Source organism: Hippoglossus stenolepis, chromosome 8 (genome assembly GCF_022539355.2).
Source record: "Hippoglossus stenolepis isolate QCI-W04-F060 chromosome 8, HSTE1.2, whole genome shotgun sequence".
Classification (NCBI taxonomy): Eukaryota; Metazoa; Chordata; class Actinopteri; order Pleuronectiformes; family Pleuronectidae; genus Hippoglossus; species Hippoglossus stenolepis.
Window position 1 is genome coordinate 17,179,692 of NC_061490.1, and position 21,891 is coordinate 17,201,582.

General features: G+C 40.6%; 4 protein-coding genes across 6 annotated transcripts; all 4 read right to left on the reverse strand.

The window, feature by feature from the left end:
- Positions 1–885: 885 nt before the first annotated feature.
- Positions 886–4,013, reverse strand: leng1 (leukocyte receptor cluster (LRC) member 1). The gene is made up of 5 exons (XM_035164197.2): positions 3,942–4,013; positions 3,423–3,677; positions 2,501–2,689; positions 2,052–2,341; positions 886–1,743 (listed from the first exon to the last, which is right to left on the reverse strand). Exons 2-5 carry the CDS (start codon positions 3,552–3,554, stop codon positions 1,518–1,520), a joined length of 837 nt encoding a protein of 278 aa, XP_035020088.1. The 5' UTR covers positions 3,555–3,677; positions 3,942–4,013; the 3' UTR covers positions 886–1,517.
- A 185-nt stretch (positions 4,014–4,198) lies between these two features.
- On the reverse strand, positions 4,199–10,582 carry tmc4 (transmembrane channel-like 4). Its single transcript, XM_047340951.1, has 16 exons — positions 10,530–10,582; positions 10,177–10,353; positions 9,562–9,710; positions 9,231–9,380; positions 8,649–8,731; positions 7,782–7,927; positions 7,491–7,638; positions 7,190–7,348; positions 6,945–7,102; positions 6,704–6,830; positions 5,917–6,014; positions 5,646–5,829; positions 5,423–5,553; positions 5,126–5,281; positions 4,888–4,966; positions 4,199–4,743 (listed from the first exon to the last, which is right to left on the reverse strand). The coding sequence occupies exons 1-16, from the start codon at positions 10,580–10,582 to the stop codon at positions 4,651–4,653; spliced, it is 2,091 nt and encodes a 696-aa protein (XP_047196907.1). The 3' UTR covers positions 4,199–4,650.
- Positions 10,583–11,354: 772 nt separating this feature from the next.
- Positions 11,355–18,972, reverse strand: mboat7 (membrane bound O-acyltransferase domain containing 7). 2 transcript variants are annotated; one of them, XM_035163323.2, is made up of 10 exons: positions 18,843–18,957; positions 17,746–17,755; positions 17,248–17,358; positions 16,553–16,682; positions 15,626–15,752; positions 15,354–15,510; positions 14,747–14,942; positions 14,400–14,552; positions 14,029–14,205; positions 11,355–13,932 (listed from the first exon to the last, which is right to left on the reverse strand). In XM_035163323.2, exons 3-10 carry the CDS (start codon positions 17,321–17,323, stop codon positions 13,521–13,523), a joined length of 1,428 nt encoding a protein of 475 aa, XP_035019214.1. In that variant the 5' UTR covers positions 17,324–17,358; positions 17,746–17,755; positions 18,843–18,957; the 3' UTR covers positions 11,355–13,520. The 2 variants fall into 2 exon arrangements, with proteins under 2 accessions (XP_035019214.1, XP_035019213.1); XM_035163322.2 differs by lacking the exon at positions 17,746–17,755 and having other exon boundaries at positions 18,843–18,972.
- A 304-nt stretch (positions 18,973–19,276) lies between these two features.
- Positions 19,277–21,435, reverse strand: rps9 (ribosomal protein S9). 2 transcript variants are annotated; one of them, XR_004697349.2, is made up of 6 exons: positions 21,381–21,435; positions 20,605–20,717; positions 20,371–20,493; positions 20,005–20,191; positions 19,748–19,905; positions 19,277–19,518 (listed from the first exon to the last, which is right to left on the reverse strand). XR_004697349.2 is itself a non-coding variant. In XM_035163326.1 (5 exons), exons 2-5 carry the CDS (start codon positions 20,699–20,701, stop codon positions 19,341–19,343), a joined length of 585 nt encoding a protein of 194 aa, XP_035019217.1. In that variant the 5' UTR covers positions 20,702–20,717; positions 21,381–21,435; the 3' UTR covers positions 19,277–19,340. The 2 variants fall into 2 exon arrangements, 1 of the variants encoding a protein (XP_035019217.1); XM_035163326.1 differs by lacking the exon at positions 19,748–19,905.
- Between the last annotated feature and the right edge of the window lie 456 nt (positions 21,436–21,891).

A 21,891-nucleotide genomic window follows, 5' to 3' on the forward strand; every position in this document is an offset into this window, starting at 1 on the left:
TTAAATATCATTTCATAATTTCAATGCCCACTTCCTCACAAAATTGGCTGTCACTAGTGCTGGGCAATAAAACAATATAACTAACAAAGGTCCAATATATATATATATCTCTATATATATATTGGACCTTCTTCATATATATATGATATATATCGATATGATTAATTAATTGTGCGAGGTGGTATAACACATAATTGATCCACCTCAGATAATGTTTTGCTGTTTATCAAGTGTTTTTCATTCTCTGCTCATAAAGACGAGTTTCACTGTCCTTGAATTTAAAATAAGTAATAATGTGACGTTTATCGTGACATTACATTACATCACATATCATTTAGCTAGCTTATATCCAAAGTGACTTACATTTTTTTTAATCATTATAAAATTTTTGGCAATATCGCCCAGACCTAGTTTTACATAATATGTTTGTATAAAAACTATTAGCAAAGGAAAAAAAAGCAAGTAAATGTCAATAACTAACTACTAAAAACTACTTTTTCATCTATCCTTCTCTCTGGCGTCTTCACTTGTTCCATTTCTTTAACAGTTTCCAGGTACCAGGCAGTGACCTCAGACCCAGGTGATGATATGAGACATTTTGACTGTCCCACTATAAGTCATGACAGCGAGCTAGTGCTATTCACACAACTGCTTTTGTTGCTGTGACATGTTTTCTCTGAAAGTGTCCCATACGGTTTAATAACAGCAAACTAAATGAAGAGGCTACACACGAGGATTACAGGGACTTAAACATCAGAAATGGTAAAAATGACTCTTGATGATCTTTTACATTGGATGTTCACTGAATGATTTCACCTATATCTGCAGATAACAATACTCTATTCTTGGGTTAGGGTTAACTGTTGACTGTAAAAGTCACAACACTCTGAGACTGTTTGTTTTATTCAACCAAAATTACAAAACTCAACAAGATTAAGTTTTTATCATATATGACAAAGAAAAGCAGCAAATCTTTAAATATGAGATGAATAATTTTGATCCCAAAAAATGAAAAAATTAGATTTGCAGATTAATTTTCTCTCTACATGACTCATCTCAGCTCTGCTCTTCACAGTGTGATGATTTGACTGAGACTACTGTTCACACAGTGAGCGCTGTGTTTGCTCACCTTACACCACACACACACCTTACTTTTCACGTTTCATATTGACCATAACAATAATGAATAATGAATAATAATTATAATATGAACCATGTTAACAGAGCGTTTTCTTTGTTGACAGTCTGGATTCAAGCCCCCCGTGAAGGCAACCATCTGCCCTGCTGACGTAACAAAACACAGCATGGGCAGAGGTAGTTGCAGCTGAACCTCACTTCTGACTTTGATGCAAGAATTTAAATAAATAAAAATGGACGATCTGGTGCCTCATCATCAGTATCACCAGGTTACAGGTATGTTGATAATCTGGCTCTTTACCCGGGTTCCCATGTTACCTTCTTTTCCTCTGGGTTTCTACACATGGAAACAAACTCTCAAATAACTGGGGAAAGACAGTTCATGATTTTAATATCTCCTCTCTCCAGCTGTCTCGATCCCGCCTTTGTCTCTTTCGGGCCAGTTCTGGGAAGAAGGCGGTGTTGTACGGCCTTTCCCTTTCATTCAGCTCCCTCCCAGCCTCCTTGTCCTTTCCTTTGCCGCTCTTCTGATCGATCAGGGCCTGGGCTCGTCTCCTTTCTTCAACCTCCCTCCGTAAACGCTCAGCACGTAATCGTTCTATGGAGCTGGACACGACAGAAAAGACATTATGTTAATGCTCCATGTTGACACTCTCCACAACATCACATTCACATCCCCAATGGTTCCGGAGAAGAACTGATGACAAGAAGTGTTCAGCATTTATGTAGAGTTGAGATTCAGAGAAGGATGACAACAAAAACAGAAAAGTCATTTGGAAAACGTTCATATTCTAAATAACTGGGCTAAATACTTATTGAATATAATAATGTTTATGATATTATAAGTAGTTAAAAGCAAGATAAAAATTCAGGTGATTAAAAAATACCCAGAAAAGCAATATTCATATTCTTACCTCTCTCCAGTGCTCATCTTTTCCCCCTGGTATCGGTTTAGCCTTTTCTTACTCTTGTGTCCTTTTTTGTCTTTTACAGCCATAAGTTTTTTCATATCTTTCAAAGGATCCAAACTATCCTTCAGTCTACGATCCTTCTTCTCTTTCTCCTCTTCACTTACTGCCTTTCTCTTTTCTGTTTCTTTCTTTTCTTCTTTTTCTTGACCCGTTTTCAGGTACCATGGAGTGACCTCAGACCCAGGCTGGGGTCCGAGAGACACCAGCAAGCCGATGGCACGCTCCTGCTTCTCCTGGGGAAAAACAAGGAACACAAATTGGGTGTTGCAGACTCAGAATGTAAACAACAAACGGGTTACCCTGATTATTGCTTCAGTGTAAAGGAAGAAACAGTATCAAAATAATGAATAAATCATGTCAGAGGAGAGTGAAAGACATTTTAGCCCCATCACCTGTTCATCTTTCTTTTCTTTGAGGTAATCTTTATTCCCTTTCTTGTCTGAGGAATCTTCCAGAGGAAACAGATTGAGATGCTCCAGAACTCCACTTCCTCCACTCGGTTCATCAACACCATCATCTGGCTGTAATCCTTCTGACTGAAGAGCAGCTCGGGACTTTCTTCTTAGATATTCTGTACGTGCCTGTGAGGAGGAATTGTTATTAACTTTCTTTTACTGTTGTGTTATTGATTTACTCTAAGCTTAAAAAAAGGAGACGTTAATCCTGCTATTTGTGTTTTTTTTAAATAGGGGGGACATTATTTTGAGAGGTGTTTGCATTGTCTTCAATCCTTTTTACATATTTGGGTATTTATAATAATGTTAAAGTAATATTTGACTGAACATTATAAACACTCACTATAATGTAGTCCAATACAACACCTACACTAACGCTGACCTCACTGCTTAAATATAACTAAATCACCATCTTTACGACAGTATCTATTACCGTAACTTTGACGGCTGCAGTTTGTGATGCTGTTTATTCCCCATCTACCCCATCCTGACCTGCCTGCTGCTGTAACAACTGAATATCCCCGGTGTCTGGATCAATACAGTTTTATCTTATCTCATCTTAAATCGGTTATAAAAGTTGCTGCCAACTCATTGTCTGTTGATGAACTAATTGATTAAAAGCTTTATTTAAAAATACACTTTTGACTCAGTATCAGCGCTCGTGTCAATCTACAAATGACCATCTCAAAAATAAGTGTCTGAGCAACACAAAGAAACTCGTGCACACTTTAAGAACCAGACTATTGTAATGCAGTCTGCCCTTTGAAATGCATGAACCTTTATTAACTATAACCTGCTGCACGGATAAAGATTGATTGATTGATTGGTTGGTTGATTGATTGATTGATTGATCGATCACCTCCTGCTCCGCACGCTCCACGCGCTTCTTGGCCTCGCGCTCCTCCTCAGCAGCCTCGGCCTCGTCCTTCCGCACGCGCGCGACGTTGTCCTTGTTTCGCACGTGCCAGCTCTTCTTCGGGAGGATGTTCATGGTTGCCTTGACGACTGCTGATGCTGCACGTTAGCGGTTAGCTAGCTCAGAGAGGCTAGCGTCGACTGAAGCCGGAACGGGCGGAGGAAACAGGGGGAACACAGTTCCCGGTGACCGTAACACCTGAGGGAAGGCGGGGAGTTAGCAAAGCTGCTAACTGACAACACCGATACACACAGTGTTGCTGTCAGTCGGCTGGCTACGGCTAAGCTAACGTTAGCCAATGTTTGCTACCTCCCAACTTACACTACACACGTAACTGCGCAGCTTCGACCTTAAACATTTAACTTTCACATTCACAACAAACGCGTCACTTCAACCATTTTTTATCTTAAAACAAATTCAAACGCAGATATTGTCGCAGAGAGAAGAGCTGATGTTACTCACAGCTGGCAGACAGGAACTAGTTGAGCCCAACAGGAAGTAAACACTACATAGTGGTGCAGCACCGTGAGTTTGACACTAGAGGTCGCTGTACCTCCTGTTATTATTTTATTATGTAAAGAGGAAACAAAAACATAAAAATCTATTTTCAAAGGACAGACACAAGTGGTGAAACTTTTGTAATAATTTATAATAATACATATAATACAATCATTTTATAATAAACTGTTTTCACTGCACGTAAATAACCTAACCGCATATGTTTTCTCAAAATAGACATCTTGATTTTGATCTGTTAAGGACCACAGGATTTTAATTTCAATAATCTCGTTGCAGGATTATCAGCTAAAACCCAGTCAGCATTGAAAGACACAGATTTTAAACATAAGGAGTGCATGCAGGTGCATTCGGTGCTTTCAGATGTCTCCCCTTGTTTCATTTCTAAAGCTCTGATCCAGACATTTTCAGACACATGTATGAAAAATACTCAACTTTGAACGATAAATTGTGTCTGATAAGGTTTTTCCATACAAAAATGAAATTACTCGGTTAGAAAAATTTCACACGTACATTGCCAGAAAACACCTTAAACCCCGGTTTATCATGAGCACAGAGAAACTGTTTTGGCAAAACAGAACAGAAGTGTCAATGACCAAAACAGTTTTGAAGACAGTGAAAAAAGGTTGAAGGAACCAAATATTCTTCCATATGTTCAGTCTTGTACTCCTGCATTATGTGTGGGTATGTGAAGCTGTCGACCCAGCTGCTCGATCTGCTTGACCAAGAACTGCTTGTCACGGCCCTCCTGAAAGTCAAACACAGTATAAGTAAAACTGAATGCCTGTGAGTATTAGGAAGTCACGTTGGCCAGCCTGCTTATGATCACAGTTTAAGACCATGTAAGTCTTTACTTTAGAGTGCCCTATAAATGTTAATGCTAATTACTTACCAGTTTTAGCTGCGCTCTTAGAAGAGCAACACTATTCCCATAGACAGAGGCCAAGGCTATGAAATAACACATCAGCACACTGTCAGGGAGAAATGAGACAGGATTCAACTTCATAAAATGGAAAATGAAGGACCACATAGTTTGCCTGTAAATTATAGGCTTAAATCAACATTTAGGGTTAAATACAGTTCTGTTTATTCCACAGTAATAATCCTGCAGAAAGAACAAATTTACTCACCATGATAATGCAAACAGAGGGATGGAGAACGACTGGGAGCCAATGAAGAAGAGGAACTCCTGTGTAGTTTCAGTGAGGTTGTAGAAAGACGTCGGGACAACTGACCACATGTTGGGGAAGAAACGGAAAGGACCACAACCCAAAGACGGACGAATCCTGGGAGGACAGAGGGAAACATTTCTCTTCAACAATGTAATACATCATGGAAATACATCATCCATAAACAAAGAATCTCCCTAATCAAAAAGAGCCTCTGTTATATTTGTTAGAGAGAACAATGCAGCAATCAGCACTCACTCAGCCAGACTATAAACCATAACAACTGTGGCCAGGCCCCAGCCGAACAGCAGGACCACCAGGAAAAAGAAGGTGGAGGTGGTGGAGCGAAACGTCTTGTGTGCTGGTCGGCAGTTATAGAAGAGCGTGATCTGAGGGGGGACGGTGATGTTGAGACATGAGACAATTTTAGGGACAAAACCAAGTGGAATTGTGTGACATGTTTTTACAGCAACATCTTCACCTTCTTGCAGTAGAAGATGATGATGAACTTGATGGTATTGATGAGCGGCAGCAGAGGGCAAAAAAGAGTCCCAGTCCAAACAGCAGTCTGACCATAAACAAGGCCGAGCACGTTGGAGGGAACATCAAACTCCTGCCGACCCACCAACTGGGCCAGCTTACAGGACCAGTTGTCCACCACCATCCTGACACACACAAAAACACAGTCACATAACTAAACAACTTACTGTCAACACAGCCTGTAGATACATTTTTCACATATAGATTTTTACCTGCGAGGAAACTCCACCAGGACGAGCACGGCGATGTTGATGAGGAGGTCAAATAGTGTCAGTTTGTACATCTCCTGTCCGATACGTGTTTCCCAGCACTACAGCATGAGACAAACATGTAAAACACGTGTCTGTCAATGTGCATGTGTGCACCAAATAAGGAGTATGTCATCCTAGGTAGTCATGTTACCTTCTGACTACGTTTATCTACAGTAGCATACATACAAGATTTTATTGAATCCTCAGAGTATTTTATTAAATTCTCCAGTGTCAGGACATGAGGCAGTCAGCTACTATCATCATGAGTTAATGAAAAGCTTGTTGGGCAAAAAAATAATTCTATCACTGATATATGACTTATTAGACAGTAGCAGATTTACTTGTTTCTTGCAGAATTACTTAATATATTACAAAAAAAATCTTAAGAATGGTTTAGTTGAGCATTCTCTTAATCCATTTGATTAAATCTACCTCCTTTATTTAGGGTTAGGGGGTTAACCCTAACCCTAACCCCCCCTAACCCTATCTATTTTATTTTTAAACATTTTCTCAATTTATTTTATTGTTCATTGTATTGTCAACACATAACAAGTTGGATTAGAAAATGTCTCATCTCAAACTGCAGAATTTCATCATGTTTCTTATTTTAAGTGTTCCCTCTGGGTTTCGTCTTAAAGTGCCGGTACTTGTTTTGGCTTGGTGCGACTCATTCGATCCTATTAGTTAAAAAAAAGCATCTTTGAAAAACACAAGCATGCACTCAAAGGCTGTCAAGTGTTATACTTACTGGGTATAAATCATAGTTGTACTGGCACAGTGTACAATCTACACCATCTATGTTCCCATCGCAGGTGATCTGACGCCACAGGGTGAAGAGGAGAACTCCCAGACTCACAAGACGCAGGAACACGGCCCTGGACGAGGAGAACAAAATGACTATCCACTGTTCTCATACTAAGATTACTTGAGTTAGAGATTCTTCAGCCTAAATCTATATACGATTATCCCATAGAAACCCCAGTGCAAACCTTAGTAGTGCCACTATGACAGTGGTGCTGGGGGAGTAGTTCTCTATTAGGGCGATCTGGTCACACAGCAGAGGCACCACGAAGTTCCCAGTGGTGATGACGATGGAGGGAAGATACTCATAGACCAAACCCAGGATCCCTTGCACCTGGATATTTTGCTGTTTGGATGATACGGGAGCTGACATGTCACGTAAGAGTTGAACAAGACAACATAAGCATCACCTCTTGGCTCTAACATGATTTACCTGGCTGAAGTTGGCGGCCAGAGAGATGCCGTAGAAGGCTCCTATAATGAGCCCAAAAGCAACCAAATGCAAAAAAATACGTAGAGAGTATAGAACAACTTTTTGACACAAGGTCAGAGCAGCTGCCCGTTTCTTTAATCTCTCCTCCTCCAGATCCACCTGACGGAGACAGAGAGTACAGAGGGGAGGGGAGGGGTTAATAACTACTGTGTAAAACTGCAGAGAGATAAACTGACACATGTCGGTCACGTTTCTCTTCTTCTGCCCTAATTCTTGCTAAGTGGGACAGATCCCCTCTGACCTGCAGCCGGTAGTGGATGTTTTTCTGCTTCAGTTTGGTATCTTGGTCTCTCAGGCAACTGTAGTCCCAGCCGGTGAACACGATCATGCTGTAGCTGCCCATGGTGCTGCCTCCCGTTGCCACGGCAACCCGAGCGTTACTCCCCATGCTGTGTGGGAGGGGAGGATGCACTGAAAGCTCGACTCAGGCACTGACCCTTCACTGAGACGCTACACGAACACACTCAGACACACACACACACACCACATACTGATTGTTGATGCTGAATGTGAACATGTTTGTAGGACTCACCGTGCTATGATACAAATGAGACAGAAGGCGAAGTAGAACGCGGCAGTCAGGACGTAGGCCAGGGGAATGTTGTAGGTGACGTTCTTGTTCTCCACCAGTGTGTTGCTGTAGTAGCCGTAAAACAGGTAGGAATACTCCATAAAACCCTGAGCAAAGAGGAGAGGATCAGAAACTCTGATGTACTTAAATATACATGGGATGTGGTTTATGTTTACTTTCATCAGCAGAAGATAAAGGAGGAGGAGCCTACAGCCACTATTGGGTCACTGAGGTCATGTCCACTGTATTTCTGATGGTAGATGGGGATGATTTTAAAAACTGGTACGATGAGTAACTCTCAGTTTTGTTTAAAGGGTAAGGGTGGAGCCTGCTATCATTTTGATAACTTACTTTATTAACTTTTATTTTAAAATGTACACTTCAGCTCCAATCTATTTCATTCTGTTATGTACAGTATCTGGTATTTTTAACTTTATAACCACATATATTTATGTGTGCACTCATAAGACAATAGTCACAGATGCCAGATTGAATGATTAGAATAAAGAGCACTTTATTATTTGTTTATTTGCTTTCTTGCTGAGACTTAGATGTGAGAATCAACACCACTCTCATGTCTATCCATGTCTCCAGCTCCAAATATGGAGACAAACAAAAAGCAATAGTCTGTGGGTCCACAAATAGCTAATAGCTAAGTGTTGGACTATTTCTTTGATGTAAGCAGTTTCTTCCTGGAGTGTTTTATCCAAAACAAGTCACAGACCTCAGTGTTTCTTAAATCCAGGTTTTGTCATGGAGAGTCCAAGCTCTTATATGTGAAAAGTGTGAAGAATCATGTTCAGCGGTTCACATGCTGCAGTTTCTCACCGTTCCCGACAGTAAATCAAGGAAATATTGATAGAACACCGAGACTTTAGGATTAGGGTTATACTCCATACATTCAGCTGGACCTGCAAAACACAAAAACATTATTATTACTACAGGTTCTTCTGCACCTCTCTGAATGAACCAGCCTTTTATTTTAGGCCTACGGTTTTAAGAGTAACTCAATCTAGATTTCCTTTTACAGTTTAGAAAAATCAAATGGCTTTCATTCCTAAAATGTTTTTTTTCCAACTGCAGTGAAAAAGGTCTATTGTATCCTCTATATTTTAAGTGAATAATAAACTTCTGATAGTTACATTTTTCTCCAGTGTTTTGGGATCTTGCACCTGAGGAATCTTTCTTATTTAATCCTGAGTAAAAACCCCTGAATGATACCATGGACTCTACAATCACCCCGACCAGTTGCCTAGAAACTGGTGCATCAAACTGTGAGGACATTTCCTGTTTACAATGTAAAGAACTAAGCCAAAACTTAAAAAACGAAATCAAGAACCATGAAAACACAATGTTTGTTAAAAACAAAAGGTTGTGGGCTACCAAACTGGATCTTGGACACATGATTACCGGTGCTATTAACGAGGCTGGAGCCAACAGATCTGAAGACGATGCTGGGGGCGAGGACGAATCCAGCGATCAGAAAGAAGGAAACAAAGTTGAGCACCACCAAGAATCTCAGGAAAAGAAAGTATGAGTGGACACCACTTCCAAAGTTCCCTGCAGAGGAAGAACAAGAGGCATGATTTATTTTAACAGTTTTACATGTGTCAAGTATCCTTTTTCACGTTTGTTTGAAAGTCTAAATGTGCTAAAAGTACACACATTGTGAGATTTGTAATCTGAAAAAAGCTTTTGAAACCAAGCTCCTTCATTTCTATAAGAAATAAAAAATGTGTACCTCCAATCTTTTGCAAAGTCTTGTTCCACAGTGCGAAAACATAGAGAAGTTGTTTGGAGTTGTCTTCAAGTTTACGCAGAGATTTGGTTTTCTTCCGTTTCCAAGACTCAGCACTGGAAACCACGGGAACCTGCATCTGCTGCACCTGCCTGTAAAGGACAAGTTTTAACTGTGACTCTGGAGGAATTTAGGTTCATTATTTGTAAGACTTAGTAATTTCTAGTTATAGGGAAACTAGAAACAGTGTTTAGTTGATACATTATAAATTAATGAATTCCAATATATTGCTGATTAAACCAGGGGGTTCATTTTGTCAGTGTACAGCTGAACATGCAAATGTGTGGAAAAAAGGAACAACAATTATTTAAAAATTAAGATTCCAATAATAAACAAAAAGAACAAATGATTATATACTTGGGTTTAAATTTTTTTTTCAAGAACATTCATATTTTCCCTGTAATCCACAAAATTACGTAGTTATTTTTCCAGGAAATTTCTTGGAAAGTTACATACTCTCCTTAATATTCTTATAAGTTGCTAAAACATGTCTCAAGTGGATTTTTATCCAACAAACTACTTAAAAGTCCTCTAAAACTTAACATGTAGTTTTGGTACCTCACAGCTCTTTTCAGACTCATGGGCAGTGGGATGCTCCTGAGGTCCCGGGGCGGCCCACTGGTGCCCTCCTCGTCCTCCTCTGTGTTCCAGTTGAACTGAGGGTAATTCTGATTTGAGTCTTGAGATGAAACTCTGCGTAACCTCAGCGGCTGCTGCTGCTCACCAGGGTAACTGCTGCTCCCTGTAAGCGAGCAGTGCAGCCAAGGAGAGAAAACAGCAAAAGGAGATGATTCAGAAGTTTGTATCATGACAGTTCAGTCACATTAGAATGTGATTCCATATCAACAGGGACATTATTTAGATAGTCAGTCAATTCAGATTTAAAATTAATATGTACGAAGGAACAAGACAAACCTTCTGTGTATTCATACACTCCACTTGAGTCTTGTAGTTCACTGGCCATTTCTCTGATTCAGTTCAACACAACTACCATAAAAAAAAATCTATTCCTCAGTAACATCGAATATTTCACCAACAACAGACTGAGAATCAAACAAATGTTGAAGCAGCTTCTTATGAGGAAATGTAGCTGATCCTGGAATCCTTCCCGTCGTCTTCCCTCATGGACTTTACTCCCTTTGTAATTGGGCACACAGGTACTTCCTTGTGTGCTTTAACCCATTATATCCAGGAAGATAGTTACCACTGCTGTTCTAATGTGTTCACTGAACCAACAGTGTTACTGTGGAAACCATAGACATGTCTCATGACTGGAAGCCATGAGGGATTATTTTGGATTCATTGCAGCAAGTGAACAAATGAAAAACACAATATAAATCCAAACAAGTAAATAATGTGAATTTATCAGGGATGTGGTTAACTATGGGATCAAATTAGGGTAACTAATATTCTGCGCTTGTAAAAATGTTAATGTTGTAGTTGTATATCACTTTCTGTGTGTGTGTAAAAGAGGTTTGTCGCTGTAGAAACTTTTAATGTATCGTTTTTTAACAGTTTGTGAGAGACAGACACACAAATGTCCTATATTTGCACGTCGAAATACAAATAGGAATTTCTTGACCCAGTCCAAACACTTGAGTTAACTACACACACTGGCTCTTAGCTGAGAGAAAGCACTGAAACTCTGTTGTGAGGTTACTACACAGGTGTGTTTGTGTTCACTAAGGCTGCAGAGTTAATGATTTTCCAGATGAAAAAATGTGACAAATAGAAGCCTTTTTCCACAAGTTTTATCTTAATGCATTACACAAAGTCACCATGAAGTTTATAAGGAACAAATAATTAAATCACAACCACATCAGGTAGACTTTTAAAAGAGAAGAAAGACACGTAACATTGGTGAGGACTGGCTGAAGTGGGGTCATTCCACATGTAACACTAACAGAGCAGGGAGTGTTACAGTTAGTGAAGGATACGAAGGCAAAGACACGTAAACAAAACATCACTCTGTAATAATAATACAAATAAAATAAAAGCATTTCTGTAAGGGTTGAGGCTTGGCACAGAAACGACAAAGGGAAGCAGCAAAACATAAAATCTATGTAATGATGTTTTGATTCTGCATTCAGTCATGCTCATTTAAAAAAACAATTGTCTTTTGGCAGAAGCATATTGTTCCAAAAATCGTCACATTTCTGCTGCTTCAGTTTGTTCTTTTTTTTTTATGTATAACCTTAGATTAGTCTTGTGTGATTTGCTATATTTTCTAATAATGTGACATTTATCAATACTGGAAAACATTGTATTTAACATAGTGATATCAATTCCACTGTATCGTCCAGACGTAACTGTGCTGTTTTCCTGACGTTGGGATCTTTTTCTTATACGATGTTAACGTGCCACATTTTGTATCAAACGTTTGGTCCCAACCCTGAATGGTCTCCCGATGGCAGTACAGACATTTTGGCAGTGAATGGACTGTTGCTGTTTTTCACATGGCATTCTCCTCACTGGATGCAACACTGCTATAGAGATGTCAGTGCATGTGATACCCTGATATGAGCTGAGAGGAAAAATCTAATACAAACAGAGAAACATCTTGGATTCACAGGATCAGGGGAGAAAACTATTTTACACAGAAATAATTAGCCACTAATAATAATGCCGAAAATTCTTCAGCTTATCTAAACACATACAGAGGTCCTTGTGTTGTTGGGCAGCGATATAGATGTAATCTGGACCTTGCTGTGCTCTGTCAAGACCAAACTAGTTCCACTGTGCACCATAATCCATGTATTACTGCAACATCTACATCTAACTAGAAACTCAATTTAGTTGAGGCTGTTTGCTGTTGGTGTTGATTTGAAATGCCAACAGCAGCAAAATCCTTTTTGTTCCATACAATTTAGAAATTACACTCACACATGCTCAGACAAAAACAACATCCTCAATTGAAATTGCTTGAAAAGCAAACAGACGTCTGGTTGAGGATAATCAACAAATGTGGAGTTGCCTAGGAAGTTCAAGGCATGGCTGTATCAGCCCGGTGAGCTGGAAGCCAGGAGGAGAGGGGCGGCGGCGAGCCGTGTGTGGTTAAAGGTAAAGTTGTTAAGTTGGTCTCTTAAACACTTAAACACATTATTTGTTGAAATCCTCTTCACGTCCTGAAAGCCATAGATGAAAAAAATTTTAAAATGCTGACGTCTATGGCCAAATGTAATGAATCGGTAGCAAATGTATGCTGCTCTTAGCTTCTTCAGGCCTACTTACCCTAGCTTTAAAGGTCAAAACATTCCTGTAAGTTTGGGCTCCACGTGAAGACCTCTTCTCCTGGCCAAGACTAGACTAGTTTAGGGGCAACATAGAGATGTTTCTATCTATCTACAGAGGGACTGGTATTATGACTCAGGCCATTACAGCTGAGCCCTCAAGATGATGCCATGCTAATGTGTTTTCCATCACTATCCATTCATCCTTTACTCCAGTATAAACGTACTGTAACACAATACTGAGTGCTGCTGGAATGATTTGTTGGTTGTGGTAAGTACATAAGATAATTCTGATGGTTACACTGGTTTGTCAATGACGAGCGATTCAGCTCCAAACCCACTTAGGACTGAGCATGATATCTTGAAGTAAATCACACAGTAAGTACAGGCAGATGCCCAGGTTACCTCTCACAATACAAAAGTAACATTCATTGTGCTCAAACATTCCTCCACCAGTGTTCACAGTCCTTGAATATGAAAAGTCTCCAGTGGCGACGATTTACATGTGACATTTTTGTCTGACTCGGCGCATTTGCATTTAATAAAATTGAGTTGAACTTTTCTCACTGGAAATCTGGTTGGACTCGTATTGGTGTTGTGAGTGTTGGTGCAAATGATGAAAATAGCTCCTCATGCCTGAAAAAGCATCACCTCGTTATTTTTATCATGCCTTTAGTCTGTTTTTTCTCCAGGTTTCTCGTTCACTTCTTCTACTTTCCCTCCCTCTCTTTTCCCCTCCTTTTCCCCTCGCCTCCCTTCCCTTCTCCCTCCCCCCAGCACCCTGCCCACTACTATGCAGCAAACAGCGATGATGTGCATGATGAAGTAGATGGACGTCCAGTAGTTGATAGTGTCGGAGGCCTGGAGCAGCACAAAGCCCATGCACATGTAGTCGTAGGCCCTCATCTTCAAGAACCAGTGGACCCAGTCGAAGATGTTCTGGCCACGAGGACCCAGTTTGGCTCGGACGGAGGCTTCCATGGCCGACTCGGCTGCGATGCACAGGGGGATGGTGAGGAAGGAGAAGTAGTAGCCAACGTGTAGTCCGTGCCAGTAGGCGCTGATAAACATAGTCCAGCCCGCCCTGAGAGACGAAGAAAGACAGGAGAGATGTTAAAGTCATCCAGAAACACAGCTCCCATTAAGTGGTACACAACCAGCAGCACACAACCAGCCTCACTTGAGAGCGTAGGCTTTGAAGGGGGAGTTGGGGTAGATGTAGTGATGCAGCCACCACTGCACCGTCATGTTCCAGTAACGCATGCCGTGTCGGACCTTCACACAGAAGTCCGTGTTGTAGCAGTCAATGTTCTGGATGGTTTTGAAGTCGTATTCTTCTTCAACTGAGGGATCAGGACTGAAGACATTTTATAGAGAAAAAGAGAAGAAACTGACATAAATACAAAATGTATGTAACAAAACCATGACCTCCACACATTAAAAAATGTCAGTTAGCCATGAAGTCACATTTTACTGCATTACTATATTTACAGAGGTGGAAATATTAATACATACTCTTTTAATTTACTTATTAGTCCTATGGTGATGTACCTGTAGTTGAGTGTGGGTCCTCCTCCCGGTTTGGACAGCGCCTTTTCTGGATAACAGCCCAGACCTGCACTGATACAACCGGCCTCAGCTCCACACCAGGCCGCATAGAAACGCATCCGAAACACGAAGAACACAGCTACCATGTAGAACAACCTGGTAAAAGAGAAAACAGAGAAATCTTCAGATTACTAAATAACAACTCTGTTCATTTTATGCCTATTTTATCTATCTTTTATCAAATTATTACCAAAATGATGTGATTACATAAATGTTTAACAATTCTAATAGCCGACATTGTTATGTTTATTAAAAGACATTATCGGGGCAGTAATGCCTTTTCACAATACCTGAAGAAATAGTTTTGATCCAGGAAGTCGTCTGTGCGAACATAAGCCAGAGGAAAGACGGAGTTTACGGCCAGGAACAGAGCGCCGTAGACCGGAACCAGCTTCAACCGCTGCAGGCACGGTGCCAAGCCGGGGAGGGCCAGCGGCGCCGGCTGCGTCAGCCAGTCAACGTACGTTTGGAAGCGAAAGAAGGGACCTTTACCGAGATGGGCCGATGAGATAAAGGGATAAAGGCAGTGTTGAGAAGACAGTGGCAGACACAAATGGACAAACGTGATAATGTAAGACACAAGGGGGAAACAAGTGGAGGACAATGGGGTTCAAACGAAGAGAGGGTGTTTTTGAAGAACAGAGGAAAAAAAACAAAAAGAGAAATATTTTAAAAATGGATGCAGTTAAGATATAATACTGAAGACAATATGGACTCACACAATATTGGACAAGAAGCGGAGAGCAAGACAAAGAGAGACAACAGTTAACATTCATGCAAAAGCAAATGGATCAACAACAACAGCTCACACACAAACATCGTGCACAATATTCAAATATTTACTTTACATCTGAACTGAAAAAAGAGAGAAGATTCTGAAGAGACATTTCTACGTACCGGTCATTATACCGACATAACAGTAGCTATAGGACAGAATATCGTAGAGAGAGGGCTCCTCGGACAGACCACCGACCACAGGGGACTTAGAAAAAGAGCTCACGTCCATTTTCTTCTCCATGTGGAAAGTTTTCACCTCATTGGCTAAACTCACCATCTGGGGTAAAAACAGAAAGACAGAAAAAAAAGTTCAACAAAGACGCAGAGATCGTAAAGACACTGTGTCGTGTTGATAGAGGAATCCGCAGATGTCTGCTCCTGTGTTTCTGTACCTTGAGGGTGAGAAGGAGCTGGACGGCGTTGGCGAAAGGTGTCGGTGGGGGGAGACCGAACCAGGTGACCAGCCGGAAGAAGAGCAGGTAGAGGAAAGTCCAGCTGAGACATAGTGCTGGGGCATGTCTTGTAGACACGGGACAAAAGTTAGGAGTGAGTTCATGTGTTATGTCTGCACAGTTACAAAAAGTACTAAGCAGGTTTCCATGAAATTTGATGGAAGAATGGGACATGGGCCAAGAAAGAACCCAATAATGTTGGACAAAGGGGCGAAGACTGGAATTATTTTCACTTTCTTTAACACAGTGTTTTTTTCAACATTTTAACTGACTATGGTCTAACTAATACTTGATGAAATTTAAGGGAGTTGTTGAGCCTTGAGTGTTGTACTGAGTGACATTCTAGTTTATTTATTTGTTTATACATGAAAAACCACAATTATTTAAAATAAATGTGATATGTACACAAAGATATTCACATGTAGACAAAAGCTAAAAGTAAAGGAAGAAATAGAAGGTCCAACAATCAGTACGGTAATTCATGGGTTACCAGTGGTGGTTTAATGTTTTTTACCTGCAGCTATTTGATAATGGATTCATCGTTTCAGTGACTTTCAATCAAAAATGAAAAAAATTAAAACATGCTGCTTTTCAGTAATGGTAAATTGTTTATCTTTGGATATTGGACTGCTGTTAGGGTAAAACAAGCAACTTCACGACATTGTATTAGGCCCTGAAAAATTATGAGGGAACAGTTTTTTGACAATTCATAAACTTTATAGACTTCTCAATTAATACATGTTCTCAAACAATTAGCAATAATAACATTAATCAATACTAAAAGTAGCTGTATGCTGCAGATCCTGACTTTTGCGCAAACAGTGACATGTAGTGAAAATGAATTCTGTAAACATGTTAATCACTCACCTCCAGCTGCTCTTTATAATGATCCATGTTCCAATCACCGTCACCAGAGAGTGGAGTGTGTGGATGTTGCAGGTGGCGATGGTGATGGAGAGGCCCAGGAGAAGAGCTGCCCCCTGCTTCCCTGGCGGACCTGAGATCAAAGCAAAGTTACACAATCAAACCACATACAGGAAGAGGAGGGAACAGTGTGAAATTGTGGGGCGGCTGTGGCTGAGGGGTAGAGTGGTCGTCCGCCAACCTGAAGGTCGGCAGTTCGATCCCCAGTCTTCCCCATCTTGATGCCGAAGATGCTGAACCCCGAATTGCCCCTCATAGAACAACAAAGTGCTGCTAATAGATGCACTGTATGAATGTGTGTGTGAATGGGTGAATGTAAAAAACTGTACTGTAAAGAGCTTTGAGTGGTCAGCAAGACTAGAAAAGCGCTATATAAATACCAAACATTTACATTTGAAATTCTCACTGCTTTTAACTGCTTTTGAATTTACTGTCGATCAAAGCAGGTGGAACCCAAATACAACAGGTTCATCAACAGAGGTTTAAAATGCTGGTGAGGTGTGTGGGGATTCACACGTGTTCACACTCTAGACAGAGGTCGTACAATCATCCATTTCATTTCAGATGCTGATTTCCATTGAACAGAAAAGGAAACAAAGAAAAATGACATATTTTCCACTCTTGAACAAAATACCCACTGAGGTAACGGAAGAGGAATCCAGCTGGGATGGAGGCAGCGAGAATCCCCAAGTACACCAGCTCATCGGGAGACATGGCTCTGCCGGCACAGGAACACGACTCACTCCAAACTTATGCATATGGAAAAAAATGCAAATATGACGAGTCAATACAACACATTGTAATACTGGCAGCAAATGACCCACTGCCTTGGTGAAGCAAATAATTCAAAGGGGTGTTTGTGCTGGTTCAGATAATATTGCAAATTGCAGGTAAAACTTTTCCCATAACATCTCCATATAAAGAGAAAGCGCTGTGTTTAAATGAAGTTATAATGTGAAGAAATAAGGCCTGAGGGGTTTGTAAGAAGAACATCCAACTATGAGACTGTAGAGACTAGAGTTTGAATTTAGTCAATGTGAGGTTTAACAGAGTAAAGGATCCTACATTTAATCATATCTACAAGAAATACAACAGAGTTTATATATGAATCATTTATGGAATATAAGAAATGTTACCTGTGCCCTACTTTTGGATGGAATCCGTGGAGGGAGAAAAATACAACCTAATTAAAAATATCAGTGGTAAAAGGCCTAAACACAAAAGTACACTTCAATGAAAGTATTGTATTATCAAAACTAAAAGTACTTTACCCCCATGCCTGATATCTGAAAGTTCATTCTAACAACTACTTTATATATAGTTTAATCCAGTAGTTTCCAATTCAGATCAACAAACTCAAAGTCATTTGAATCTGTTCGGTTGCACAAATGAATAATGATTTTTTAAAGTTCTTTTAATCCTACTTTGTAAATGATTGGATCAGTTGACTTTGGGCTTCAAACGGCTCCATAAACGAAACTGTGTTCGACAATATCTCATTAGTTGAGCTGCTGCAACATTTGTTTCTTAAAGTAAAACCTTAAATTGGAGATGTCCCCAAAGCTGCACGGTAGCTGAGTTGTATTAACAGTGCAATATTTCCTTCCTTTCGTGTTTTAATACAGTTATATACCAAACCATTTTAGTATTTTGAGAAGCACTTTGTAACCTTGTTTAGATAAGTGCAATACAAATAAAGGTAATCTGATTTCTTTGATCTGCCATTTATCTGTGTTTCCTCTTTTCAGTGTTAGCTCAGAAAGAAGTGATTAAGTTTTGAGCAGCAACATTTGAGAAATCTTCAGGTTGTATTTCACAACGTGTCCTAGTGTGAAGTGAAAACACCACCACGGTTAATGCAACATCCCGGAAGGAGCATGAAACCCGAAGCAGTGCTGGTTGTGGACGGTGAATTACAAAAAGGTTCATGAAGACGTTAAAACAGAAACATTACATAACAGGTCAGAGCTACTTTTATATAACAAAGCAGCCAAGGTTTTGTCATTTAGCAGTAGAAATGTTTCTATTAAATAGATTCGCCGTTTACGAACATGTCGATCAAAGGCTGCTCTGTTTCTGCTTTAAACAGAAATCTACATGACACCGGGCGGAGTAGAAAGAGCGGAGGTTTACCCAGGTCTGTATTTACCGTTAAAACGTGCTCATACAAAACTCACTTGCTACTTTAGACACTAAGTTATATTAACAAGCCGTTAAACTTTCGATCACTCACGAGTGTTAAATCTCTCCGGTCAGAGGACTCCAGTCACCAGATGAGCTTTAACATCCACAACGCCGAGTCCTGCTAACATCTAGTGCCTTTACTTCCGGGTCGAGGGAAGATGACGCCGCATGGTGCACCAGGACGGTACTACTTCTACTGCAGGGGTGTGGACCTCAGCATTCTGACATTACGGGTAACATGCTGTGCAAGCAACATTTTTTAAGCCACTGCCCCTCTACATACGAACTTCATATAGACCTGCACTCATGGTACAAAGAAATGTCAAAATATATAATTTATCACTATTAAAATCCAGACACAAGTCAAAACATTTTTGAAGCAACTTGCTCTCTACATACAGACTTCATATAGATCTGCACTCATGGTACAAAGAATTAGCAAATATATAATTTATAACTATTGAAAAACAAGACACAAGTCAGTTTTCTGGTCAGACCAAATATTTTTTATTGAAAACAGGAAGTTTCAACACTGAGAAGATCCTTCTTAATCCTCCTCCTCATCGTCAGCTCCTCCAGCTCCACCCTGGCCCTTCTTGGCGTTCTTTCTCTTGACGCGGCCTGGGCGTCCGCCACCGTATGGCGACCTCAGGGAGAAGTCGATGTGCTTCTGGCTGTCCAGGCGCACCACGAAGGAGGGGATGTTCACCACCTGCTTGCGCACACTGCCAAGACAGAAAAGAAAACATTTAATTGGACGACAAAGGGACAAACTAACTCAACCAACTTTAGTCTCAAGCATTTACCATCTAATGCAATCTATCATCTTTTACTGCCGGGTTGATTTACAAGGACTATGACAGAAAATCTTAACACATCTTAATCAGCCTGTTTACATCGAAGGGTATAAAATGAGCACTACAATTGCCCGAGGTGCAATCCCCCGTACCTTACCTGACAGCCACAACACCACAGAGGCACAGTCTGAGCCCTCGGGAGCAGGATTGGCTCTGGGCAATGTCTATTGACAAGGTATACGGTTTTGATACCGAATTGACCTTACTGAAATGCTTATCTGACCTCATGGGACAGTGTTACAAGCTGGCGGTCCTCTGATGGAACAGGAAGCAGCAAGAGTTTCTTGTGAGTCCCCCAGAAGACTTTACACCTTTTATGTTTGCCATTTGATCTGCAGGAGCTTTGAAGCTTACCGGATGTGCCTCTGGCGGATGAGGACACGGGCATGGTGGATGCTCTTGGCGAGCCCGAGCTTGAAGACCTGTGTCTGCAGCCTCCTCTCCAAGAAATCTTCGACCTTCAGGCCCAGGATGTAATCGAGCTTCATCTTACCCTCATCCAGCACACCGATCCTCACCAGACGCCTGAGCAAAGCATTACCTGGAAAACCACAGAGACGCCATTGACTTACAGTTCCAAAGACATTTGGTGTATGGTACTTAAATTTACAGTTTTGGCCTCATTCACGAGGAATTCTTGACACCATAGAGAGTCTGACAGTTGATTATGTAATCATCGGCCAACCTAATGATAAATGTAATGTGGACTTGTTAGTTTACCTTCAAACAGACGCTTGGGTTCCTTCTCGTCCAGAGTCAGCAGCTCTCTGGCAGCTTTGCGGATCTTGGCCAGGGTGAACTTGACCCTCCACACCTCACGCTTGTTCCTCAGACCATACTCGCCTGGGGAGGAGAACAGATTGCAACTTCAGTAAAGACAAATTGAGCAAATAAGGAAAAATAGAGCTTTAATACTTAAATCACGTAGTGTTAGTCAATAAAATCACAGCATACCAATGAGTTTCAACTCCTGGTCGAGACGGGACTTCTCGAAGGGACGGCGGGGGGTGACATAAGTCTTGCGACAAACCCAACTCCTGGCAACGGGCATGGCGGCTTAGAAGTGCCTGCAACACGAGGACATCAGACACCAAGTTAGCCACAGTAGAAACATTAAGACGCTATGCGAGTGAATACCCTGTGAGTAATTCTGCCAAATGAGTTGTAATCATAACCTGATCTTTAAATCTAAATGTCTTCCATACTGAATGAACTAAAGATCTTACTTAACTTACAAACATTTGACTACTCTGTAAACTGAAGCATGTTTAACTAAGTGATATGGTAAGAAAACATCAAAAGTTTATCAGCGTCAGAAGAAGGTAAATGGATCGACTTAAAACTACCCGATTACCTAGCTTAATGTCGGAAGCGCTGAGATCGTGAGTAATGAAACACGCAAGTTTGAGTTAACACTACTACAAAGAACACATTAAGTGTATTAAGGACGTGTAGAAATGGTGTGAATAAGCGTTAGAAGCCCGCAAACTATCAGCCATGAGACCAGGCCGCAGCACCACCACGTTTCACACCGGTAGAAGCTAACGTTAGCTTAGCCCACTTTGCCTTTCCCTCTATCAAACAATCACGAAATACAAAGCGAGCGGTTTAAAATACGCATTCTGCTAAGTACACCATCTTCCCTGTACTACTCACTAACTTCCATATATTAAAATACTTCTAAAGTCGTGTTTCTGTGTAGCTGTGCAGCAGGAGGCCGCTGGTCGTACCTGTCTCGCTCAGGCTGGAGCAGTAAAGAGAACGTTACAGGAAGTCTCATTTTATTTATAGGGCACGACGCATGCACTACATATCCCGTCATGCCCCTCTGCAACGGAACGGAAGTTGGAGCGTTGGTGTTTTCGCCCCCTATCGGTCACAGACGTTGGAGGTTACGAGCAAAGTGCTGAAAGAACTGAATTTTTGAAAGAAAAAAATAAAAAGATAAATAAACGTTTCCCTCACGTAACCGCATTTATTTTTTTCATGTATTCATGTATTTACTCTTTTATGTCTGCATTTATTTGTTTATATAGACATCATTGAGACCTGTGTTCATTGAGTTCTAATTCTGGTAGTTTTGGTTCTGGATATGTGTATCATGAATATAAGTACATGTGCTGGATAAATAAATGAATGAATTAATGTAGAAATGCCTGAATAGATAAATGCAGAAATGTATAAATAAAATTTTCCCTCAGCTAACTGCATTTATTTTTTCCTCTATTCATGTATTTACTA

Coding starts and splice junctions, on each gene's coding strand:
- leng1 (XM_035164197.2), bottom strand. CDS start 3,554: ATGAACATCCTCCCGAAGAAGAGCTGGCACGTGCGAAACAAGGACAAC. Junction 2,690..3,422: donor TGGAGCGTGCGGAGCAGGAG/GTGATCGATCAA, acceptor TCCTCCTCACAG/GCACGTACAGAATATCTAAG. Junction 1,744..2,051: donor AAGATGAGCACTGGAGAGAG/GTAAGAATATGA, acceptor TGTCGTGTCCAG/CTCCATAGAACGATTACGTG.
- tmc4 (XM_047340951.1), bottom strand. CDS start 10,582: ATGGCCAGTGAACTACAAGACTCAAGTGGAGTGTATGAATACACAGAA. Junction 7,349..7,490: donor ACATCCACTACCGGCTGCAG/GTCAGAGGGGAT, acceptor TGTCTCCGTCAG/GTGGATCTGGAGGAGGAGAG. Junction 5,830..5,916: donor CTGGTGGAGTTTCCTCGCAG/GTAAAAATCTAT, acceptor TGTGTGTGTCAG/GATGGTGGTGGACAACTGGT.
- mboat7 (XM_035163322.2), bottom strand. CDS start 17,323: ATGTCTCCCGATGAGCTGGTGTACTTGGGGATTCTCGCTGCCTCCATC. Junction 15,511..15,625: donor AGCTCCTTCTCACCCTCAAG/GTACAGAAACAC, acceptor TTTTTACCCCAG/ATGGTGAGTTTAGCCAATGA. Junction 14,206..14,399: donor GGACCCACACTCAACTACAG/GTACATCACCAT, acceptor AAATGTCTTCAG/TCCTGATCCCTCAGTTGAAG.
- rps9 (XM_035163326.1), bottom strand. CDS start 20,701: ATGCCCGTTGCCAGGAGTTGGGTTTGTCGCAAGACTTATGTCACCCCC. Junction 20,494..20,604: donor CCAGGAGTTGAAACTCATTG/GTATGCTGTGAT, acceptor TCTCCTCCCCAG/GCGAGTATGGTCTGAGGAAC. Junction 20,192..20,370: donor ACCCAAGCGTCTGTTTGAAG/GTAAACTAACAA, acceptor GTGGTTTTCCAG/GTAATGCTTTGCTCAGGCGT.